Source organism: Strongylocentrotus purpuratus, unplaced genomic scaffold, assembly GCF_000002235.5.
Source record: "Strongylocentrotus purpuratus isolate Spur 01 unplaced genomic scaffold, Spur_5.0 spur5_scaffold_2, whole genome shotgun sequence".
Classification (NCBI taxonomy): domain Eukaryota; kingdom Metazoa; phylum Echinodermata; class Echinoidea; order Camarodonta; family Strongylocentrotidae; genus Strongylocentrotus; species Strongylocentrotus purpuratus.
In genome coordinates this window covers 15,727,894-15,750,725 of record NW_022145605.1, presented here as the reverse complement: position 1 = coordinate 15,750,725, position 22,832 = coordinate 15,727,894, and the positions used below count along the sequence as shown (strand labels likewise).

The 22,832-nt window shown below is 37.4% G+C and overlaps 1 protein-coding gene across 1 annotated transcript in view; it reads right to left on the bottom strand.

The window, feature by feature from the left end:
* Positions 1 to 10,080: 10,080 nt before the first annotated feature.
* The window catches only part of LOC576920 (transcription elongation factor SPT6), a 35,356-nt gene continuing 22,604 nt past the window's right edge, over positions 10,081 to 22,832 (bottom strand). The window contains 14 exon segments of the mRNA XM_030991783.1: positions 10,081 to 13,029; positions 13,504 to 13,754; positions 14,539 to 14,750; positions 15,256 to 15,333; positions 16,040 to 16,192; positions 16,712 to 16,910; positions 17,849 to 17,971; positions 18,264 to 18,379; positions 18,797 to 18,995; positions 19,183 to 19,323; positions 19,787 to 19,935; positions 20,491 to 20,638; positions 21,808 to 22,018; positions 22,433 to 22,560. Of these exon segments, the coding sequence (XP_030847643.1) occupies positions 12,762 to 13,029; positions 13,504 to 13,754; positions 14,539 to 14,750; positions 15,256 to 15,333; positions 16,040 to 16,192; positions 16,712 to 16,910; positions 17,849 to 17,971; positions 18,264 to 18,379; positions 18,797 to 18,995; positions 19,183 to 19,323; positions 19,787 to 19,935; positions 20,491 to 20,638; positions 21,808 to 22,018; positions 22,433 to 22,560 (2,376 nt within the window). The 3' untranslated portion in view covers positions 10,081 to 12,761.

Genomic DNA, 22,832 nt, shown 5'->3' with positions numbered 1-22,832 from the left:
CATCACCTTCACACCTTGCAATTAGTCTTCTGATTTGGCACTGCTCCAGTTGTCCAGTAGAAAGTCAATGAGGGTCTGTCTGTTTTTACTGAAGCTCAGAAATGTTGACCAATATTGGGGTAGATGCTGACCAAAATACTCTTCAATGAGACTCTTTAGTCTTGAAGTTGCACTTTGCTGCTTTTGTGCGGCATCTTAGAACAAATTTATCAAAAGTCTCTGATGCCCTCTGTCTATACCTCTTGAACTCCAATCTATGGATCCCACTTGCTGCCACCATGTCAAACAAGCATTTATAATTAAGTCCAAGCACACTATGGTATAAAGTTCAACATCAACGTAGTGGTGTTATTAGGTGAATGACACCGGCAACACATGCAACTGGCGGGGCCGGGACCGCCATGATTGTCAAATACTCTTACCAGCTTGGAATCCCCTGAACGTTTGAGCCTCTCTGCATTCTTGATTGATACATCCCTATATGTATCTGTAACAAAACGAACCTTTTTCGAGTCATGAGCGATGGCTGATTGGATAACACGTCTCAGAAGTACATTTGCCAGATTTGCAAACGTTTTTTGGTCCCTGCAGTTTTGATGGGTTAATCTGTTGGACAATTGCGATGCCATCAATTATAATTGTTGATTGCTTGGGGGGCTCGCACTTGACATTATCAGTGGAATCTTCGATGCAATACATTAAGTTTGTCTTGTTAGTTTTTACCAAACTTACCTGACTGGTCGCAAGGGCAAGTGGTAGTGCACTCAGATTGTAGGTGAGGAGTTCATGAAGGTTTACTTTCCTTGATTGGCCAACTATTACAAGTCTAGCAAGGAGGGACCTGTCAGTCTTGAGTGATATTTCACGGCCACGAACCTTTGATTTTACTATTTTCGTCATGTTTGAAAATGTCTTAATGATCAATTTCTTGAGAGGGTCATACTTCACGGCCATGAACCTTTGATTTTACTATTTTCGTCATGTTTGAAAATGCCTTAATGATCAATTTCTTGAGAGGGTCATACTTCACGGCCATGAACCTTTGATTTTACTATTTTCGTCACTTTCGAAAATGTCTTAATGATCAATTTCTTGAGACAGTCATACGTCACGGCCATAAACCTTTGCTTTTACTATTTTTGACATGTTTGAAAATGTCTTAATGATCAATTTCTTGAGAGGGTCATACTTCACGGCCATGAACCTTTGCTTTTGCTGTTTTTGTCATGTTTGAAAATGTCTTAATGATTAATTTCTTGAGAGGGTCATACTTCACGGCCATGGACCTTTGCTTTTGCTATTTTCGTCATGTTTGAAAATGTCTTAAAGAGCAATTTCTTGAGAGGGTCATACTTCACGGCCATGAACCTTTGTTTTTACTATTTTTGTCATGTTTGAAAATGTCTCAATGATCAGTTTCTTGAGAGGGTCATACTTCACGGCCATGAACCTTTGCTTTTACTTTTCTCCTCATGCTCGAAAATGTCTTCATGTTCAATTTCTTGAAAGGGTCAAAGAAATTCTTCTTCTGTTTTCTTCTTTTGGCGCTCATCAAAGAAATCCACAACAGCCTGTTCTCCTCTTGAGTGACTAGATGCAATACCAGAGGCTATATCAGGTGGAGCCACGACACCAGATGAAAGGTTGATTAAGTCATCATGCTCACACATGAATGGATTAATCATGCTTTGGGCTGTATACATGTTGCTCTTTACTGATTGGGTGTCTTAATTGTGCCATTCCATTAGGCTGCAAATCCTTACACCGAGGAACAAGCTGATTTGGGATTTGTGTATTTTTATCCTAAATTCTGGCTACCAAAAAATATGTACCGGTACCACAAACTCGGTCCTAAATCTCGCTAGGTTCATGGCTTAGCTATATCACAGTCAATTACTTTTCGACACATTTCTTACTTGCAAGGTGTTGCATGTGCTTTTTAACAAATTCTTAATTTTTCTCTGCATCGGTTTTGTTTTTGAAGCTTTCACAGTTTTTACATGTCTTTCTTAGGTGTGTGTAATACTGAGATTGAACTCAGTATTAACAACTGTCTTATACAAATAAATAGAGACTGGCCAGAGCTATGTTGCTTTTTGGCTCTGATGGAATATAGGAGGAACTATTTCTCACCCAACTTGATTAAGTCTTGCCCGAGGCTCTGACCCTAAGGGCTTTGGACTTGAGCTCCTGCCACTTCCTTTTCAATTCCTCACCAGTCCTCCCGGACTCCTCAAAGTTGTCGCTCCTTTCTCCCGGGCGTCCCTCTTTCTTATTACCTGTCATCTTGCTCGAGGCTCTGACCCTAAGGGCTTTGGACTTGAGCTCCTGCCACTTCCTTTTTAGCTCCTCTCTAGTCCTCTCAGACCAGCCACTAGCCCTCAACGTTGTCGCTCCCTTCTCCCGGGATTCTCTCTATCTTATTAACTGTCATCTTGCTCATCGCTCTAACCCTGACAGCTTTGGATTTGAGCTCCTGCCACTTCCTTTTGAGCTCCTCTCCAGTCCTCTCAGACCCCCCACTAGCCCTCAACGTCGTCACTCCCTTCTCCCAGGCATCCCTCTTTCTTTACTCCACCTATTTTGTTTTATTTGAAAGCAAAAGTAAAGAATTTAAATATTTAAAAAAAAGGGAAATTCACTTTTTTAATTATTGACTTGTAATCTATTGGAAGTCTAAGTGCCATGAAAATGTCCTTCTACTAAGCCAAAGCAGTGCATTTTGCATGATGTGCGAAAATGAACGTTGCACTCCGAATGACCTTTGACTTTTTTGACAAACACTAGCGCCAGCTACCGTTTTCAACCATAATTGACACCCAAGTATCGCTCTTGTTTGGTTTTGATATATCAGAAAATATTTTCCATTATAAATATTGTATTCTTACCTGTTCTTTCCATGTTCTTCTTCTCTATTAAAGGAGATATTCTTCTTCATATTTAACCTCTGCCACGACTGTCCAAACTGACTGGCTAAGATCTTCCTACCCTGATTGCATCTTCACCTGGAGGCATAAGAGCGCAACACTCGATGCATTCTCTAGCTTTCCCTTCACAATATTGCAAGAGATACATTAACCTTGTCTTTTCATCTCTGACTTTACATGCAACATTTACATCAAAGATATGAATGAACCCACAATACTTGATTGGATCACCATCAAATCTAACCAATTCTGCCTTCGGCATATTCAGGGATAACAGCATCATGTTACAAAAATCAGCCACAGGATTAACACCTTCTACTGTACTTGGGTTAGACTCATCTACCTTAACAATACTTTCTTGGTTATTATTGGCCTTCACACCAACCTTACCAACATCAACACCAGCAGCACCACTCTCATATAGGCATAGCATGGCATTCATCATCAACGACATCACTATTATGCTTACTCATAATGTTACCACTTCGTGTACTATTGTTCTTGACCAGTTCTTGATCCCAATCTAAGTCTTCTTCCAGCATTTTTACCTCCAGCTCAGCATTCTTCATCTAACCTTCTATCTGTAGTGAGGCAAGTTTCTCGTCTAGTTCACGCTTAGCATGCTCTAGCTTCTGCTGTTCCTTCAGCTGATTCATCCTCTGTTGAGCTAATTTCTGCTTTAGCTTGAAGTGGAAGAAGATACCGTCGGGGTAGACTTCACAGAACAACGTTCATCATCCTGCGCAGTGATGGGTATAAACGGTTCGTGGCTGGGCTCCATGTCACTCAGCCAAGATCCAATTCTCTTGTTGAATTCCATTCAGTTTAGTTTCTGGCTAGCAAAAGCTTTGTTAGCATCAGTTTCGGCATCACCGATCGAAAGGGAAACATACTCTTCATACTTCCCTTCATAGAGAGTAAACAAAGACTTCAGTTGATCGTGTTTCTTCAATACAAGATCGCGATTCCATTGATCTATCAAGAGATGCTCCAACTCTTTGTACCTCCGCCCCAGCTGGCCGAGGTAACCATTGCACGATTGCTTTAGAGCTGCTACGTACCTGATCCTCCATGGTTGAAAGTTGTTAAACTTTAATGTTGCCACGCAACATTAGGGGTACGTCTCAAATGCCAAACGCACTTTCCTTTTGTTTCTCGCGACACAGTTACAAATCACACTGACCAGTTCAAATGTGCTATGTAGACAGTATTTACTTCACGCATCCAATGTACCAATGTACCAACAAATGTGCGCAGTCAACGTGCCATGTTGTGTCACTACCAGATGATGTGTGTGTACGTGTGTGGTTTAACTGAAATAAAAAAAACAAGTACTGTCCTGCAGCCGTCTCCCATTGCGTTTAGCTTGGCTGTAATCTTTTTCTAAGCCTCCTCCTTGACATGGAATGTTAGGCTTGGTCCCAGTTTACTGAGGCCTCGTAACATTCAAATTACTCCTATATACTCGTTAATTAAAATACTCCTCTTTCGATCAGAGAAATTTGGTTTTCTTTTGGGTGCAGAATCCATATTAATATGTAATGAATGGATAATCATTTTTGTTGGTTTCATTCCTCCTTAATTGTGACTATCATGTCTGATCGCGTCTGGATCATTATTTTTAGGACTGTCTGCGGAATGTGTTGTATCACCATGGGAAACAGGCAGTACTCTCTCTGGCGAACCTGCTCTTGAGGAGGTCTAGCTAGGTGGTCCATCTCCTCTCTACCTAGTTCTGAGGTTCCCTTTGCACGATGTGTTGTATCAGCATACAGTTGTTTTACGCCAAGGAAAGTCATTAACTCCATAATCATACCGCAGTTCTTCTACAGGTATGATATCAAGTTTCGCAAATATACAAAGTCGTAGATGTGAAGAGTGATCAAAGTTCATTTTTTTAATGACACAATTTGAAAACTTTGATTCTGGATCATTCATCAGTCTGCCCAGACCATCTTGATTTTGTAGAATCAATGCAGGAAGGAACATGGTTGTAGAAAGGGGCCATGCAGCTGACCATTTCTTCCATGCCATTTCCCCTGCTGAGAAGTGAAAACAAGTCCTGCAGTCATAAGCAGTCTTTGCATCATCTTTAAACTTGCGTTGTTCCTCCAAGTCGTCAACAATATAAATTGTGCAATCTTCTAAGGCTTTACTTTGTCCTCTTAAAATGTTCAGCTTTTCTTGATAGCTCGGAAGTTTAACAAGCATGTGACAGCTGGGGCCTATTTTCATCCATGATTTTTTCCATCACTATGCTCTTTCAACATTCCGATGTTCCATGTTAAATTTCACGCTAAACTTAGCAAAAATTGTTATTGTCCCAATAGAAACTCCCAAGCCCTGTCACTACAAATCTTTATCTGTTGTGATCCTGAAGGTGATACTCAATAAATGAGGAGTCATATAAACCAAACGCAGCCCGCAGCTCCTGGCCGACATTTGCATGACCATGATGCTGTCCAGGGGCCAGGCGGTTAAGGCGGGAGGTGGTGGTTGTTGCTGTTGTAGGACTCGGAAAAGCTGCTGGTCCACACTGCTGTTGACGCTGAGGAGTTAAATCCCTTACAGCCGCGCTCAAAGCGCTAAGAGTCGCCTGAATTTCGTCCAAGGTTGCTGCTTGCACTTGATCTCCAGACATTTTATACACCTTATGACAACGGGAACCTTGACAACGCTAACATGACGACACGGCGGTCACGTGCGTACACGCCAATAATGATAACTTAACTGGCGCCATCTCTTGTCCATTGAAAAATATGAATATATTTGTTAAACACAAATATATTTTGTAAAAACGAATATAATGAAACACGAACAAATCTGATGTAGAATAAAAGACAAATATTGTAAAAGACAAACAAATTAAACAAACGTGGATTTATTTAATTTATTTCGGTTTAAAAAGACATATAAATATACATGATTCAAAGGTCCAAAGACCAAAACTGTTCATGTTTACAAATTATACAATACGGTTATAAATACAGTAAATATACAATAGTGAGCCAAACGAAAGGTATGACAAGTACAATACGAAATAAAGATGACAAAAATAATACAATTCCATCAATACAATACCAAAATAAACTAAGAGAAAGTAGGGTCAAGATCATAAAATTACTAAGCTGATATATGGTAATGGTAGCAGATAAACAGACAAAAGTAATGTTGAGCAACCAAACAATCAAAGAAAAAAGGGGGAAAAATATTTTGAAGATAGGCAACGATAAAAGCCTTAAAACCTGAATTAACATAATTACGTTTGAGTTGATAAGATAACCACACAGAAATATATATATTACAAATTGGAATCGACTTTAAAAATTAGTTATACAATGCCATTATTAAAATATAACGTACACCAAATTGTGAATGTGTCAATTAAAAGATTCTGAGGAATAAGGCAAGAGGGAGAGAGAGATAGAGAGAGAGATAGAAAGATGATAGAGATAGAGACAGAGAGAGAGAGAGAGAGAGAGAGAGAGAGAATCAAGGCTTATTAATTGCACGAACAAGAGAAGGAACAGCAGAATTTTGATATCGGCTAGTCCTGCACCTAGGAATGACCAAACCATGATTATTACGGAGGGGGCGAAAATTGGGCAAGGAATCTTTAGATGGTGGAAGTAAGTCTCTGTGTCGGGACGTCAGTAACAAGTGGGCAAACTTAGCATCAAGCTCTATTCTTCTTGCTTGAAGGGAGGGCAGATTTAGACTCTCTAGCCTTTCATCATAGGTGAGTGGGGTGAAACCGAGAATGATCTTGGTCACACGTCTCTGAACTCTCTCAACTTTCTCAGATTTGAAATGGAAATATTTACAAGACAAACAAATAAATATGTAATGAAGAAGAGGGATATAATTTCAAGACGAAAATATTGAAAAGGTGAAAATATTGGATAGATGAACATATTAAAAAGATGTATCAATTAAAAAGACAAATATAGCGATAAGATGAACATATACAATGATGAATATATTAAAAAGATTAACATATTAAAGATGAATCATTAAAAAATATAAATATTAAAAAGACAACAATTTTTAAATGTATAAATCAAAAGGACAGAATTATCGAAAAGATGAATATATTGAATAGATGAATATATTAAACAGATGAATAAATAAAAAAATACTAAATATATAGTGATAGGATGAACATATACAATGATGAAAATATTAAAAAGACGAACATATTGAAAAGAAGATTAGAATGAAAGCTGAATATATTTATTCAGAGATGAAGATAAATACAAGGGATGAATATATTCCCTTTGGCTTGCCATAAGCGTGACCGATGATCTCCTGTTGTACAGGGCATCTTAACTTCTTTAGACGTTGTTTACGAGGGGGTGGTGATGTTGATGTCCTTGTCTTTGGATTTAAAAGAATATCACTGGAATACCAGCTCTTCTTCCTACCGTTGACAAATAAGATGGTCTCGCATCCAGTATGGCCACTATGAGATGAGTCAACAAAATATATACGGTAAAAGAAAGACCCAAAAGAAAAAAAGACAACAAAAAAAGGAAAAAAAGAATCCGTCATAGATAATGATGCAGGGGCAGAAAAAAAAACCTTATAAAGAGAGAGAGAGAGGAGAAACTACATTAAAAACTAATCAAAATAAAGTTATAAAAGTTTCAAATGTTTTTTTAAAAATTTATAAATGACAATAAAAACTGTAAATCTGAGAAGCTTAATTTCATTTTCCTGCAAGTATTGTAATATCTCTCTTGGTCTGAAAATAAATTATAATTTCAATACATGGATTAAGATGTGGGAAACAGGTTCACTATAACGGGAGTTTCTTTTAGCTATGAGAGACTTTCCACGATTTATACTAAGAGAGACACTTTGTGACACACCCCCCTGGCTAAGTATTTTACCCTAAATCTAAAACGGCTTCCTACCCTACCTTTTCTTACGCAGTCATCATTTACTGCGCAAGATTGTGTTAGCGTGCATTTAATGTGTGACGTAGCAATTCTTTATTTGCCATGAAGTCGGCTTGTGAAAGTAAATTGCGTAAATGTGAACTGAATACGAGTTAGGTCATTTTTCTTAGCTAAAAAATAAAAGTTTTACTTAAACAAAGTATTGAATTGAATACCGGCTCAGAAGCTCAATTGGTTGCTCAACATACAAAATTGGTCATTTTCCTCTTCCATAAATTCAAATTGTGATTATTAGATACACTATAGAGAATGTCCTCATATTTCATGTTGGTCAAATGTATTTAGCTTGCATGGTATATTTGCTCAGGAAAAAAAATATTCACAAAGAATTCTAAATCATTGAATCGAGGTTTTGTAGAGTTAGAATCAAGATTTCAATCAAAAAGAACAAAATTTGTTATGATTTACAATTCCAAACTACCATTAATCGGTTTATTTTAGCTTATAGTGGAACTTGTAGAATGTGAAATTTGTATTTATATCCTCATCAGTTCTATATGGATAGAGCTTGTGTATTATGTCTGTATTGTATTTCATTTTTATGTTTCAATCATTTGAATATGATTTTTGTAATATTTCAACATGATTTATAAATGCAGTCTTTGCTGTGATGTGAGTTAAGACTTATTATTGTGTCAAAATTATGTATACCGGTATCTTTATTTTCTTCTTTTTTAACGAAAAAATCTTAGTCATTGTTTGATGCATCTGTTAGAACAATATTTCAAATTAGGTGCCTATAGATTTGTGTTTCATAATTTTACATTATTAGTTTGTTTTGGATATTTGTAATTTTGATTTTGCTGGTGCAGTATCATAGATGCTAATAACATACAATTCATACTTTTGATAAATATTGTACAAAATGGTTGAAATGGGTCACCTCCAACATGAAACAAAATCATTGAATAGAAACATGTTTGTTATTTGTAATATGCTTGTAGATTGTAGAACTGTTCTACCCTACAATGTATATTTGTTTCTGGTAAATTTATTATGGTGTATTTAAGTCTTTGAAATTTTGTTTGTTTCTGATTTTACTGCTTGTTTGATGTGCATGTGCAGTATTTGCTCTTAGTTAGAAAATAATTTGACAATTATTAAAAACTGAAATGTTTTGTGTTTCGTACTGATATGTATATGTTTCCTGCATCACCAATCCACTATCAAAACACATGTAAATTTTTCACAAGCTTGCCAAATGTATGAATTTGTAATATATCATTGAACTATATTTATACATGTATATATTTGTTACAATTTTTTGTAGATTTGAGAAAAATAATTAATCCATTTTTGTGTTATGTACAGGTAGGTCAAATGACTATATATCATCAATGTCAAATCTTGAATTTTTGAATTGGTTTTAGAGGTACACATAGCCAAATATATTAACTTACATAGTGTGGTCAATGTACGGTATGTTGTATTATTGTATATTGTATGTTTTGTAACATAATAAAAAGGTAAAGGTTATGGATATTGAAATATGTGTATTTCTATTTTATTTGGTGTGTTACAGTGTACATGTACCTATCAAATTTTAATGTATGGAAACACTTTTTTTCCCTCCAGATGTACCGGTAAACGTTCATAATGTACAAGACAGGATAATGATTCCTTCACATGTATATTCCTTAGATAATACAGAATTGTTCAATTACTCACAAAGCAACTTGCAAGCACAAGTACTATGTATTCATGATTTAAGAGCTGATGTGGGTGGGGGTGGAGGGAGCTCCACACACACAAAAGTGCTTTATAAGGCTATTTCCTGTTGTAAATGATTTGCAACATTGATATGAGAACTTGATAATCAAGTAGTATTTGTCACAGTAAAAGGTGTACTTTTGCTATTGGCAAATGACCTGCAATAATCATGAAACCATGATAGTGAGTGAGAGTTTTAAAAAAAGAAAGGTTTTAGTGAACAGTAAAAACAAAAAAGTTTTAGAAATCCAAGTGCTTGCGCAAGGCGTTACAAGCAAGTCGTGAAAAAACGGCACCTCTTCCCCATAATTTCAAACCAGATTTACATTGATCTAAGGGACCATTTTTTTAAAAATCATAAATTAACAACAACAAAAGAATCCCCCCCCCCCCCCAAAAAAAAAAAAAAAAAAAAAAAAATTGGGTAAAAAATCAGGAAAAAACAAATACACACTCACAAACAAAATTTCTGAACACATTACCTGTCTTTAACTTTCATGGTTTTATTTCTTGATTATCTTCTTCATACAATCATATCCTCTTCATCATCAATCAAACCAGATTTCCATACAAAAAGTTTCTTAGAAACCAAAGAAAAATATTACTGACAAATTAATTCAGCATAATTAATGTACAAGAAAATATGGAAGCAACTTAAATGGTGCATCATGTTCAAGAGCATGAAAACAAACAAAAGAATTGTGAACCTAAATGTGTCTATAGATCAAGTTATCATATGAAACTAATGAATATTCATAAGTACAAACCTGAATATGTAATAAAAACAAATAGAAAACTGAAAATGACACTGTTCAGAATTCACACCATGCATTATTTTGGAGAGCTTACCATAGCATGATTTAGTTCGTTTACTGCTCTAGCTCTTTCTAAAAAGGTAGTGGATCATTTTGTTTATTCTCTCTCATGAAATTTTAGGGTAAACTATTTACAAAGCTTGTAGACATGATCAAACACATGTCAACATTAATTTCAAATCTGTTATTCATGTCCCATGGTTGCATACAACAAGTACATGTATTACAAAATATTTAAATATATATACATACAGTTTATGTCAGACAGTGTTACATGACATATCCCATTCGATTGAAATTACCGCCATTAGTTTGGATGACTTACATTCACACTAGCATGCATAAGCTTTTATAGCAATACTACTACTGTATTAGCCGTTGTTTTTGCAAGTTTTTGTCAGTTTGCTTATGGGCTGGAAAAGAATGTGCGAACATGTGCTGTATTAATGAAGCCTCTGTTAATCATCACAAGAACAGCTACTAGCATTTTGAAAATGTCTGTACATGAAAATATCAGCCTATACAGTAATTGTTTCGATACAGTCTTCATGTTGAAAGGAAAAGATTAAAATCATAATCTTTCAAATTGCTTTAAACATCCCGATACATGCCAAGACTTCCATAAATGTACATGTATAAGACAATCTGCTCTGATGCATAGAGTGAGCTTCGATGTTGTGTTTGCTCAAAGGTTGTGTGGCATTGTCTTGATGTCAGACTTAACACCAACACCAAATTATGCCTTGCATCCTAGATAGCTCAACACTTTCACACCAACATCTACATGACTGTATATAGAAGTGTAAACTCCGGTGTCGGTGTCAGCTCAAAGATACAGATACAAAACTTAACAAATAAATTTACAGAAAAGTTTGTAAATAGGTTTAATTACAGAAATTTTTCTGTATGCACCACACCTTCTTGTACGAGCCATATTTCACAATGTTGTACACTTTTACACTACATCTCAGTGAATGTATATCCATCATAGATTCCGGTGTTGAGTATCACCTCCAAAGTATTGGCATTAGTTTGAAGTCTAACTTTAATATACGTAACACTTACAGGAAGCGATGCAACACATCTGAAATCATACGTATTAGGCTACACTTACACCTAATTAACTGTAGAGGGATCAACTCAGATGTTTTATGTACCGGTAGCTAAATGAAGTGACAATGTTTAGTAAATCAAACTAACACTTCTTTGCATTTACACCAGCCACATCTGAAGTCTTCTACAGCAGACGTTTGTTCATAACCTGTGTATATACAGTACACTCCGGTGTATAGTTTAAGCATGAAATTAGTAGCATTGTTACGCAGTCTTAATATACACTGAATATACACTAAACTTGAAAGTGCATGGTAAATGTACACATTTACACCTAGCACCTCTTTCCTCCTGCCGCCTTAAAGAATAATCATATCGTTCTCAAACAAATATTGTACAATCCTTTCGAATGCTCGACATTTTACAATGCTGGCTTACTCCAAAACTCGAAGTATAATATGACAAAGCTCAACTTCATAAGCAAATACTAATCCCTTCTAAATGATGAAAAATAACGACTTAAAAAGCATAAGTGCAGAAACACTATAGCGGTCGATATCTGTCCATATTCAATTCTTCATGCAACATTAGAGAAGAAAAAAAAATTGTGACATAAATTTTTCAAATTATCATACACTACAGGCAATGAGAGAGTGCATAATTCAACTCATTGAAATTGATTTTCATTTTCTACATGTTGTTTTAAATTCATGAAGTAAATATGGCACAGTGAGCTATAACGCATGATGGAGTCTTCAGTCTTGTAATCAAAACAAAACAAAGGCTTTGGTGTGTGAAGTCCTCCATGTTCTCCCAGTTTTAGGTGTAGGTCTTTGGGCCATGTTAGCAATGGGAACATGTTAAGCACTGTATTTATCCTCGCTTCAAGAACTAAAAAGTAGAGATCTGCTTTGGCCGAAAATACATTTTGGGTTGGAGCAAACTTGCAAATAATCCTTGTGACTGTTAAGGGTTTGTTTCAGGATGAAGAAAACACTGCAATGTCAACAGACAAGTGTCTGTTTTATAGGCCCAAAGAAAGCAGACAGTAACATGATGTTGCATCATATGCAACTACATATAAATGCCTGTTATGGGGCTTAAACTGGGATTTAATTGAGCCAAAACTTCTTCCACGATCCTTAATCCATTGACAAGAACACCCAAGCCACATTCAAATTTCTTCATAGATGAGGGGCTTCGAATCCCCACCTCACTGGCTTGGTTCAGGAGTGTTTGAGATAAACATGGGGCTGGGTGCTGGGCTTCTAATTGGTCTGCTGGCATTACTTCAATCAAATCTCTTCGTCAATAAGGGGTGTTGAATCCCCACCTCCCTGGCTGGGTGCAGGGGTGTTTGAGATGGACATGGGGCTAGGTTCATGCAGGGCAGGGCTGGGTGCTGGGCTTCGCATGGTCTGCTGACGTTGTTTGGCCCACAGGGCAGCTTGCTGGGCCCAGTCCACTTTGGCCGAGGGACGTGGCATTTCACGTGGCATTTCACGGGGCATTTCACGGGGCATTTCACGTGGCATTTCACGGGCACTGCTGCTACCACTACTCCTGCGAAATAAAGGGAAGACAAAATTGTAGTTGTATTCATCTTTAAAAGAGAAGGATGAGTTCTGGGGAGAGGTGAAAAATAATTTTTGGAAGAACATCAGAAAAAAAGGTTCCCTGTAAAGCATGGCTTTTCAAATGCCTTGCAGCCTTAACTACATATCTTTAATGATATGCACATCACTTGGAAGCTACCATACTATACTAAATCAAATTCCACTCAGGCAATCACTTTATAAATGTAACGTGACAATTTAAAGGCCATCTGTACTAGTGTAAAGGAGGGATTAGACCACCCTGAAAGGTCACTGGAAAGGTGGCTATCTCATCAACTCAGCTCTCAAATAACATAAGAAAAAGAGGATCATGGGGGACCGATGGTCAACGATTAGGCATTGTTTGTTATATAGAGGGCACAAGTAGCTACAAGTAGTACAGTAGGGCTTTAAACAAAGATGGGTGAGCGCTCATTCATACCTCTGTGGGGTCCTTCCAGCACTCCTCTGGGGCACCACCTGCTGCTGTTGTGAGGCCTGCTGCTGCCGCTGTGAGGGCTGCTGCTGTGAGGAACCTGTAGGTGTGCTCCCACCCCATGACTGGCGAGGGGTGGTACGAGATTGGTACTGGGGTGTGCCCTGGGGCGTGCCCCCCATGGTAGGGGTCCGGGCGGGGTTGATCTGGGGGGTCCTGTTCACCTGTGGGGTGCGAGTCTGAGGAGTTCGCATACCCTGCTGAAAGAGATAGAGAGATGAGAAGTCATTCTCAAATATCAAACTATACAGATCTGTATTACTAACAGGCTAATGATCAAACAATATTACTTTTCATTCTAAATATGTTACATTGTACGATTCTCATACTATTATACCTTGTGAGAGACAAGGAAATGGGAACTCAATGTCAGTATCAGAGTATACCTGGGCCCCGTCTTACAAAGGGTTGATATCAATCGCAGCTATGTATATAAGAGAGATAGGAGACCGCAAACTTGCAATTGATTTGGATCAATCGCAACTCTTTGTGAGACAGGGCCCGAATGACATCAAATATATTAATATTAATACCCACAGACGGACCAACTAAAATGATATATCTATATTCATAAAAAAGTGCTATGCATGGTGTATGACATTTGTGTAGGCTAATTACACCACAATCCTCTCACTCCAGCAAAGCATAGTAGTCAATGCTTATGCGTATTTATCTCTAGTGCTGTATACGTGCTAAGAGGCATCAATTACACACAATACACACATTGCACACAATTGCACACTATGAATATGAAGTGGCTGATCGGCAAGTTTGACAGTAGACTCATGATATGAATTTGAACAGTAAGTTGAAAAGATTGTATATCATTTCAATGCTATTTGGGTGTCATCAATTGTCACTAAAGTACCGATTTTGAGTTTTGTACAGTGGTGTTTTAAATGTTGAGAGTCAATAGAGGATGCTAAACAGTTTTTAATACACAAAAAGTATACTAATGCTGCTATGTGTGAATGCTCTCACCTGGTAGGAAGGCGTGCCACCAACAGGTGTAGTGATGTTCTGAGGTGTGGTGTAGGGGTAGCCGCCGTACCCGTAGCGGCTTCCTGCTGCTGCACCTGTCAAGGGTGTCTGGCGGCCTGGAGTCTGGCGAGGGGTACCTTGTAGCACACTGGGCGTGGCATACATACCACCGGTGAAGGTGGTACCGGTCTTCTGGATCATGGGTGTGCCCGCTGCAGTAGAGAAAGATAAAAATAACAAAAATTATAAAAAATTAATATGATATTGAACGCAGAATTTCATAAAGATATTAATGTGTTAAAATGTTAAGAGGAAGTAGGAGGTCTTGTAATTAATGATGTTTCCTCGTTACTGAGTTTTTGTGAACTACATTCTAGTATTCAATCACACGCTATAAAAAGCACAACCCAAATTTGCTCATATTAAACTGCTTGTTGCACATGTGCTTGGGACTTGTAGCTTGAATTTGTTATCTTTCATGACTTAGTACTCGGCTTTCATACGTAAGCCACCCAGAAGTAAGGTTTAAAGCCTGTCTGCACAAGTTTTGCCAGGAGGGATTAGACCTCCCTGCATGGGTGGTTATCTCATCAATTCAGCTCTCAATTAACATAAGAAAACAGGATCATCTGGGACCAACGGGTACCACTTAGACATTGTTTGCTATATAGAGAGTGCAAGTAGCTACAAGTAACGCAGTCCTGCTTTAATACTTACTCTGCCATGGAGTGCCATCATGGGCCACAGACATAGGTGTTCGGTGAGTACTCATTGGTGTTGGTGTCACATTCATGCCTGAAACAAAATGACAAAAACAATAAAATTCATTCACAAGGAATATCATAAAGTGGCTATTTACAGCAAATTATTTTGTCAGATTGAAAAGAGCCAATACATCAAATCATACAATTGTTGGCTGAAAATTAGATACGCTAGGATTGTGGGTTTGAAGATTGTGATTCAATGACAATTTTTGAAAGTCACAGAGACAAGCAAACTCATTTAGATTTTCACACATTTCATTAAACAAATTAAAACAGAACAAGATGGCAGATCATTTCCCCCACACAGATACACGGATATAATCAGTTAAAACCGTTTTCTTTATCATCTCTAAACCTGAGGCGGAACCAAGACCTGAGTCCATAAAGACATGTACAGATATTAATCTTATTTATCAAATTCTAAGGAAAATAAAATATTGCAAAAATATGACATCACTACATGGTGAAGCATAATAACAAAGACAACAACTAACTTTAGGATTGCCTATATCAACATAAATTTCTGTATAGAAGCTCTCCTCATCAGTTTCTGTTTACTGGTACAAATATACAATAAAATCATTCATCCATACTGAAAGCTGATAATTGAAGAGACCTGTGGGGTAGGGGGAGGGGGGAGTAAAATCAGTATGGAATACAATAAAAAATTTCCAAACAATTTTGGACTTTTCAGTATGTAAAGGGGTCGAGAGAGTACAGAGAGAAAGGCAAATCACCTGGTATAGGGTCCCTGAAGTGTACTTTGAACCAGCGATGCAGCGAGTTAATGGTAGTGAACGTCTGACCACGGAACTTATACCCGTCCGGTGTGATTGACACGTACTCGTGCCTTCCCTTGCTGCGTGGCTGGTAGGACAATAGGAACTTGCCTGCAAAGAAGACCAGCAAAATATCAACATTACAACATCAGATAGGCATCATATGATACAGAGTCGATATTAATTGCAACTTGTTCGTGATCGATATATCAATCGCAACTATGTACATAAGAGATAGAGGACTGTAAACTTACGATTGATTTGGATCAATCGCAAATCTTTATAAGACGGGGCCCAGGTAGACATCATATGATAAATGTTGATAGATTTCAAATTTGTAACACATTTTAGGTGCATTTTACAAGACCTTTGGTATTAGTCTCACTAATAGTATATTTGTAAAGCGCGTAGAGACATTTGTATTAAGCGCTATATAAAAATTAAATATTATTATTATTATTATTAAAAGAAAGAAAACACAAAATATTTCTAAAATTTACTGAACAATTCCAATTTGTTCGTGTTTGTCTGTTGTTAAATTGCATGTTCTTTTCTGCTTCAATAACTGTAGCAATAAGGCAATTATTATAGATTACAAGTTTTATGAAGAGGGGCCCTGATTCCTCGTACCTGGATAGTTTTGACACAAGCACATGAAGTACGGGATGCGGTTGGGCGTCTTCTTCTTCTCCGTCTGCAGGTATTTCTCCATGAGCTCCTTGCTACCGCCCTCTACGGCGTGATAGTATTTATGAGAGGTGACGTCCCGTACAAAGGCTGCCATCGGCTGGATGTGACGGGCTATGATTTCATCTAAGTCTTCAAACTCCTGAAGAATGACAGACAGGTAATAATAATAATATTAATATTATTGGGTTCTTGTATAAGCGCTCATATCTGTCATACTGTACGTGACACTCCTGGCGCTCTTGATTATTACCCTGGCTTTAGCACGGCTGCCATTACGGCGCTCTAGCATCTCAAGGAATTGATTCCTGCCAGGTACCCATTTACATCACCTGGGTTGAGTGTGGCAAATGCAGAACAATGTCTTGCTACAGGACATCATGATCGGGATATGAAATGACAGTCTTGCACTAGTTTGCCTTTTATTGCAGTTTCACATCATCTTATAGCCCTTTTTCTTCATGATAACTACATGTAGATGAGAATATTTTGTGTGTGCTATCCAAATCATATATGTACTTCATTAGGTTGCTTATATCTAACTATGGTGAAATTAGAAATAACATGATCACTGCATTTTGTCTATAACAAGAATGACAGCAAAACAGCTTAAGATCAAAGTAATAGATGGTGATGATTATGTTGTTGCTATTCATAATGATGATGATGATGATGATCGTGATGATGATGATGATGATGATGATGATGATGATGATGATGATGATGATGATGATGATTATGATGATGATGATGATGATGATGATGATGATGATGATGATGATGATCGTGATGATGATGATGATGATGATGATGATGATGATGATGATGATGATGATGATGATGAAGATGATGGTGATGGTGGTGATGATGATGATGATGATGATGATGATGATGATGATGATGATGAGAATGGTGATGATGATGATGATGATGATGATGATGATGATGATGATGATGATGATGATGATGATTATGATGATGATGGTGATGGTAGAGGCGATCATGACAACAAAAACAACATGGTATATCACTGTGATTTAGATTTATAATCATGATGACTATGATTATACTAATACATACCTCTTCTCCGATCTTCAATGTTGATCCCAAACTGAAATCATTATCTTTGCCTTCTTCTTGGACATCAATATGCTGATAGACTCCATCCTCTACCTTCCACGTGACTGTCAAATGATCAGCTCCCTATCAAATCAAATTAAATCAAATCAAATCAATCAAATCAAAACAAATCAGATCAAATCAAATCAGTATTAAAATCGCCATTACATACATGTATCTGCCAACAGTTTATAATGATAAATCTTAGTCTGAGGGCGAGGCTTGACAGAACAAGAGCACTATGGTGCTCACCCAAATCTGTCAGTTGTTTAAATAGGGACACATTTTTAACACACAAGCAAATTTCAACTAATCAACAAGTTACGATCCCATCGGCAGTTCGATATTAAAATTACATGGCCTATCTTTCAGTTACCTTGCTACTTGGTCTTATGATGACGTCCCCTACATCTGATTCTCTCATGACCTTCTCAGCTTGCTTGTAGGTGATGTTCTGGAAGGACGGGTGCACTATCACTCTCTTCACATATGCTGAATAAATGACAAATAAATAAACCATGGTAAGGTATTGTTTCTAACAATCTAATTTATGTTTACAAATTTGAATGTCTCGAAGTAAAATCAGAAAAGTCAGAAACCGAGCCTTACTATCATCTGCAATAGAAAACTAATACTTAAGTATTTAAAAATTTACCACCTAGAAAAAAATCACAAGCCATCGCCAATGACACAGGTTTATCTTTAAAAAACTTTTAAAAAACCATTACCTTTATACTGGTTATTTATGTATACTTTTTATTTCATAATTTTAAACCATGTAAAATGTATCATATTATTGAATATTGAATTGTAAATCTGATTTCTTATCAAAATTACTGTTCTGTTGGAAATGAAAAATTAAACTGAAACTGAAACTGAAACAACCTATTTGCCAATAACATGACTTACTGCTGGATGCTGCGGCCTTCTTCTTCACCTCCTCATCCTTCTGTTTGTCCATCTCAGCCGATTCATAGTCATAGTAGGTATCCCGGGGCGGGGCCCATTCTCCGTTCCGATCCTGGAGATCAGAGCTCTTGCTGGTTAGATCCACCTGGAACCGTTCAATGTCGATCTTCATGATGCGAGCGTGGAGTGTCATACCGATCTGTGTAGAATTACAAGAATGAATAGATGTAACCTACATGTAGGACTGGATACATGGATACACAGGAATATCACATATAAATTGATCCACTATACAAGTCCAACATAGTGCCACATTACACTTTAATTTCAAATTGTCTTTGAGTAACCTGTCACTGGACATTGGTCATTTGACCGGTCAGCCTTACCTTGACCCTGTCCTCTGGATTCTTGACCTTGCTGTCGCTCAAGAACTTGGTGTGGATGAATCCCATGATGCCGTTGTCCAAGCGAACTTTGACCCCTACGGCCTGGCCAGGGCAGTTACCTGTGTCGAAATGGCTCCACACCTAAGAGGATGGAATTATTAAAAAATAAAATCAACATGATCCTGTGATGTGATACACCGATCGGAAATTGATCTTGGGTATTATATGAGATATTGCAATTCCACTGTAAATTATTTTGGCTGTTTGCAATCACTGTATAAACAATCTCCTACATGCTACAGCAATAAATTACTAGCCTTTAAAAAATTCCCTTGACAAGATTTTTGTGACAATGACTTGAACAGTTATCAACTGATTGTTATTAGAGAGACAGTGAACCACTTTTTGGGTTCACTAGAGGTCCCAGTGAGAGACTGCTGGTTCAACACATGAAAACATTTGTAAATCTCCGAGGAGATACATATAAGTGTTGAAATACATGTATGCATTACATATACAATCATAGAAAGAAAACAGCTGTCGATCTTCCTTAAATCTTACTTCAAATGAAAACATACCCATAGATAGAAAATCTGGTTTTTACCTCATTGAGTTCAAAGAAGTTATCCTGCTGGCAAAAGGGACATAGCCAGAGTCCTGTCTCATCGTTCTTACTAGGGTTAGCATCATCTAACATCTCCCTGGTGGGTCTTCTCCTTGCAATACCGGTCACTTTGCAGGTTACCATTTTACCTGAAAGAACACAGAGATTATATACATAGCCACATACAAACATGTAGAATATATAGAGAGGGCTGTAAATCACAAATATTATACTTTTACAAAATATTTGACTAACAAATCAACATTATACAAAAATTTGACTAGAAAATGAACATTATACATGTTACTACATTATCTCATCTTTTCTTCAAAAGCTTGTCAATTTATGTCACAAGATGAATGTGAAATTAGATGATGAATGATGAATTGGGAAGGATAATATGAAGAGAAAAAAGGAAAACAGTGCTTTTTTCTTTCAGTAAGACGAGCATTACTTAATTGCGATGTGTTAATTCTGTCGCTAGCTATTTTTTTTCTTCCTTTCTTTTCAGTCCCATTATATGTGCTAAAGGGGGAGCGATTGCATTTGTTGTGTTCCATATGAACATTGCTGCAAATTATTTCTGGTCAATTCAATATTTACTTTGATCCCTGTTACGCTTGGGCAATCCCTTGTACAAACCCTGGTACAGGAAACATTTGTTCAGTCCCATATACCCATTTTAGTGCTGGTTGCTCACTCACCTCTATAAAATGTCTCTGGTGTTTCCTTAGTCAGTATACTGAAGGCTTCTTCAGGAGTGAATGGATGGAAAGGTGTCCTGAGATCCTTGTAGCGACTGTTCAGCTCGGCTCTGATGTCATACAGAGTTATGCTCCTATTACCATAACCCTGTAACATACAACAATAGATTAACATGAAAATCATTTTGTGTCAATATAATTTATGCTAACTTAAATCTGTTATCATTGCGAGGAATAACTAAAGCACAGTGGCGTCATGCAGGCCAAGCCATCAAAGGGGTTCTGGTACCACTGAAGGAAGCAAGGCCTTATATGTTTGGATGAAATGGGGATTAAGAAAGCTATCAATTGAAATAGGGGTGTGGGAGGGGGTCTTGTCATCTTCTCTTCATGTTCCCTTTCTCCCTTTCAATCTTTTTTTTCTTCCTTTCAGATGACATACGACCTATACCCCTTATAGTTATGCCATTGTAATAGCAGCAGAATGGAGTTAGACCTTAATTTTAATTCTATTCCCAGTGTTCTTACATGTGAAACAGAATGGCTTAGCAGAAGGAGCTAAGGATATGATTCATTAGATATGCCATAAACTGAAACTGTTCCAAACATTAGGGTAAAGCATCTCATGTTGGCAACATATTGCAAATGGTTTCAATCCAAGGCACAGTATCTCTAGCTTAGAACGCAATGGCCCGAATTCACAAAAGAGGTTTACATTTAACCCATGGTTTAAATCTTCATTTACATAACCCATGTTCTAAAATCAGCGCAAAATAAGCGTGACACAGTCAGATGTCCAATATTAAACGCACACAAGGCAAGGTACGCTTAAAGATAAACTTGAGTTCTGGTAAAAAAAGAAAATGAATCCTCACAGAATCTAACGAAACTTACACTGAATGTTCAAGATTACAAATAAATGTCATGTGCCAAACAATTTTGAAAGAAAATGTATACTGGCTGAGTAATGAGCATAGAAAGATAAGGAAATCAGGGTAGTACTAGCCCCGACACCATGTTTGTTGTCCCATATACATCTTTCCGTGTCAGTGATTGTTACTTTACCAAGACTCTGCAAAATTTATGATAATTTTGATGACTCCAGAACCTTGCATTACACACCATTACTTACATGCTATATGATCAACTTTTCTGATCCATTCCACACGTTTTCTTTCACAATGCAATTGCATTACCAGAACTCAAGTTTATCTTTAATTTGAGCTCATTTTAAGCCATGGGTTATGTAAATGACGGTTTAAACCTCCTTTGTGAATTCGGGCCTATAGGTCAAAGACTGGCATCCACAAGACTTGCCTGTCTCTCCAGTTCCTCCGCAAAGGCATCCAGATCCAGATCCTTGAGTTTGTCAGGGTTCTCCAGGATCTCTTCCAGGGCTTCTGCAGGGTTAGCATCGTCAGCGGCTTCATCATACTCTAAGGCATCTACAGCCATCTTACGAGCCCACTCGTACGTCTCAGGGTGGATTCGTGTGCTATCGAGGACCTCGATGTAGGTGTCATCAGCACTGTAAATAAACAAAAGTTGTTTAGTTTCAGTTATGTATCGTATTACAATACATGTATCTATTAGACTCTGCAGGGTTAGAATTGTCAGCAATGTAATCATATACATGTACATGTACGTATTATAATACAACCATAATCAGATGTGGACAAAGATTTGGTGAGAGAGAGAATAGTGCTTGCAAGACAACAATTTCCACCAATATCCACCATACATTTAGAAATACAGTCAAACCCGCGTTAGTGACCAACGGTCTACAAAGACCAAATTTTTCCCCCCTTGAAAAGAGTTTCTCACTGAAACATGTACTAAAGGAACCTGTACATAAAGACCGCCTGCCTATAAAGACCACTTTTCTTGTCTCCCTTGGGTAGTCTTTATAGACAGGTTTCACTGTATTAGTATGTCCTCTTACCCATCTCCTGCAGAAGCGGTGTCAATCTTGAGGAATCCAGCGCAGTTGATGAAGACCTTGGGACCAAGCTGACAATGGGTGACTAGCTGATTACGGTTGTCAAGCCTCTGGTTCTTTTGCTTCAAGGTCTGAGGATTCAAGAAAATTAATAACATATAATTTCATTTTGTTTATTTCCATTTCCAACAAAATAAAATAAAGTACATGGGATTGCATTGGACATAGTAAAACAATGAAACTTAACAATATATTTGTAATTGTTCCAGTGTACAACAGGCATATAATACAGGTTGGTCCTGGAGGGGACTGCTGAAAAGCTGGGCTTGTAGATTGCAGCCCCCTATAACTTATAATTGCAAAAATAGTACCTGGTATATCAATAATGTTCCCAATATATTTC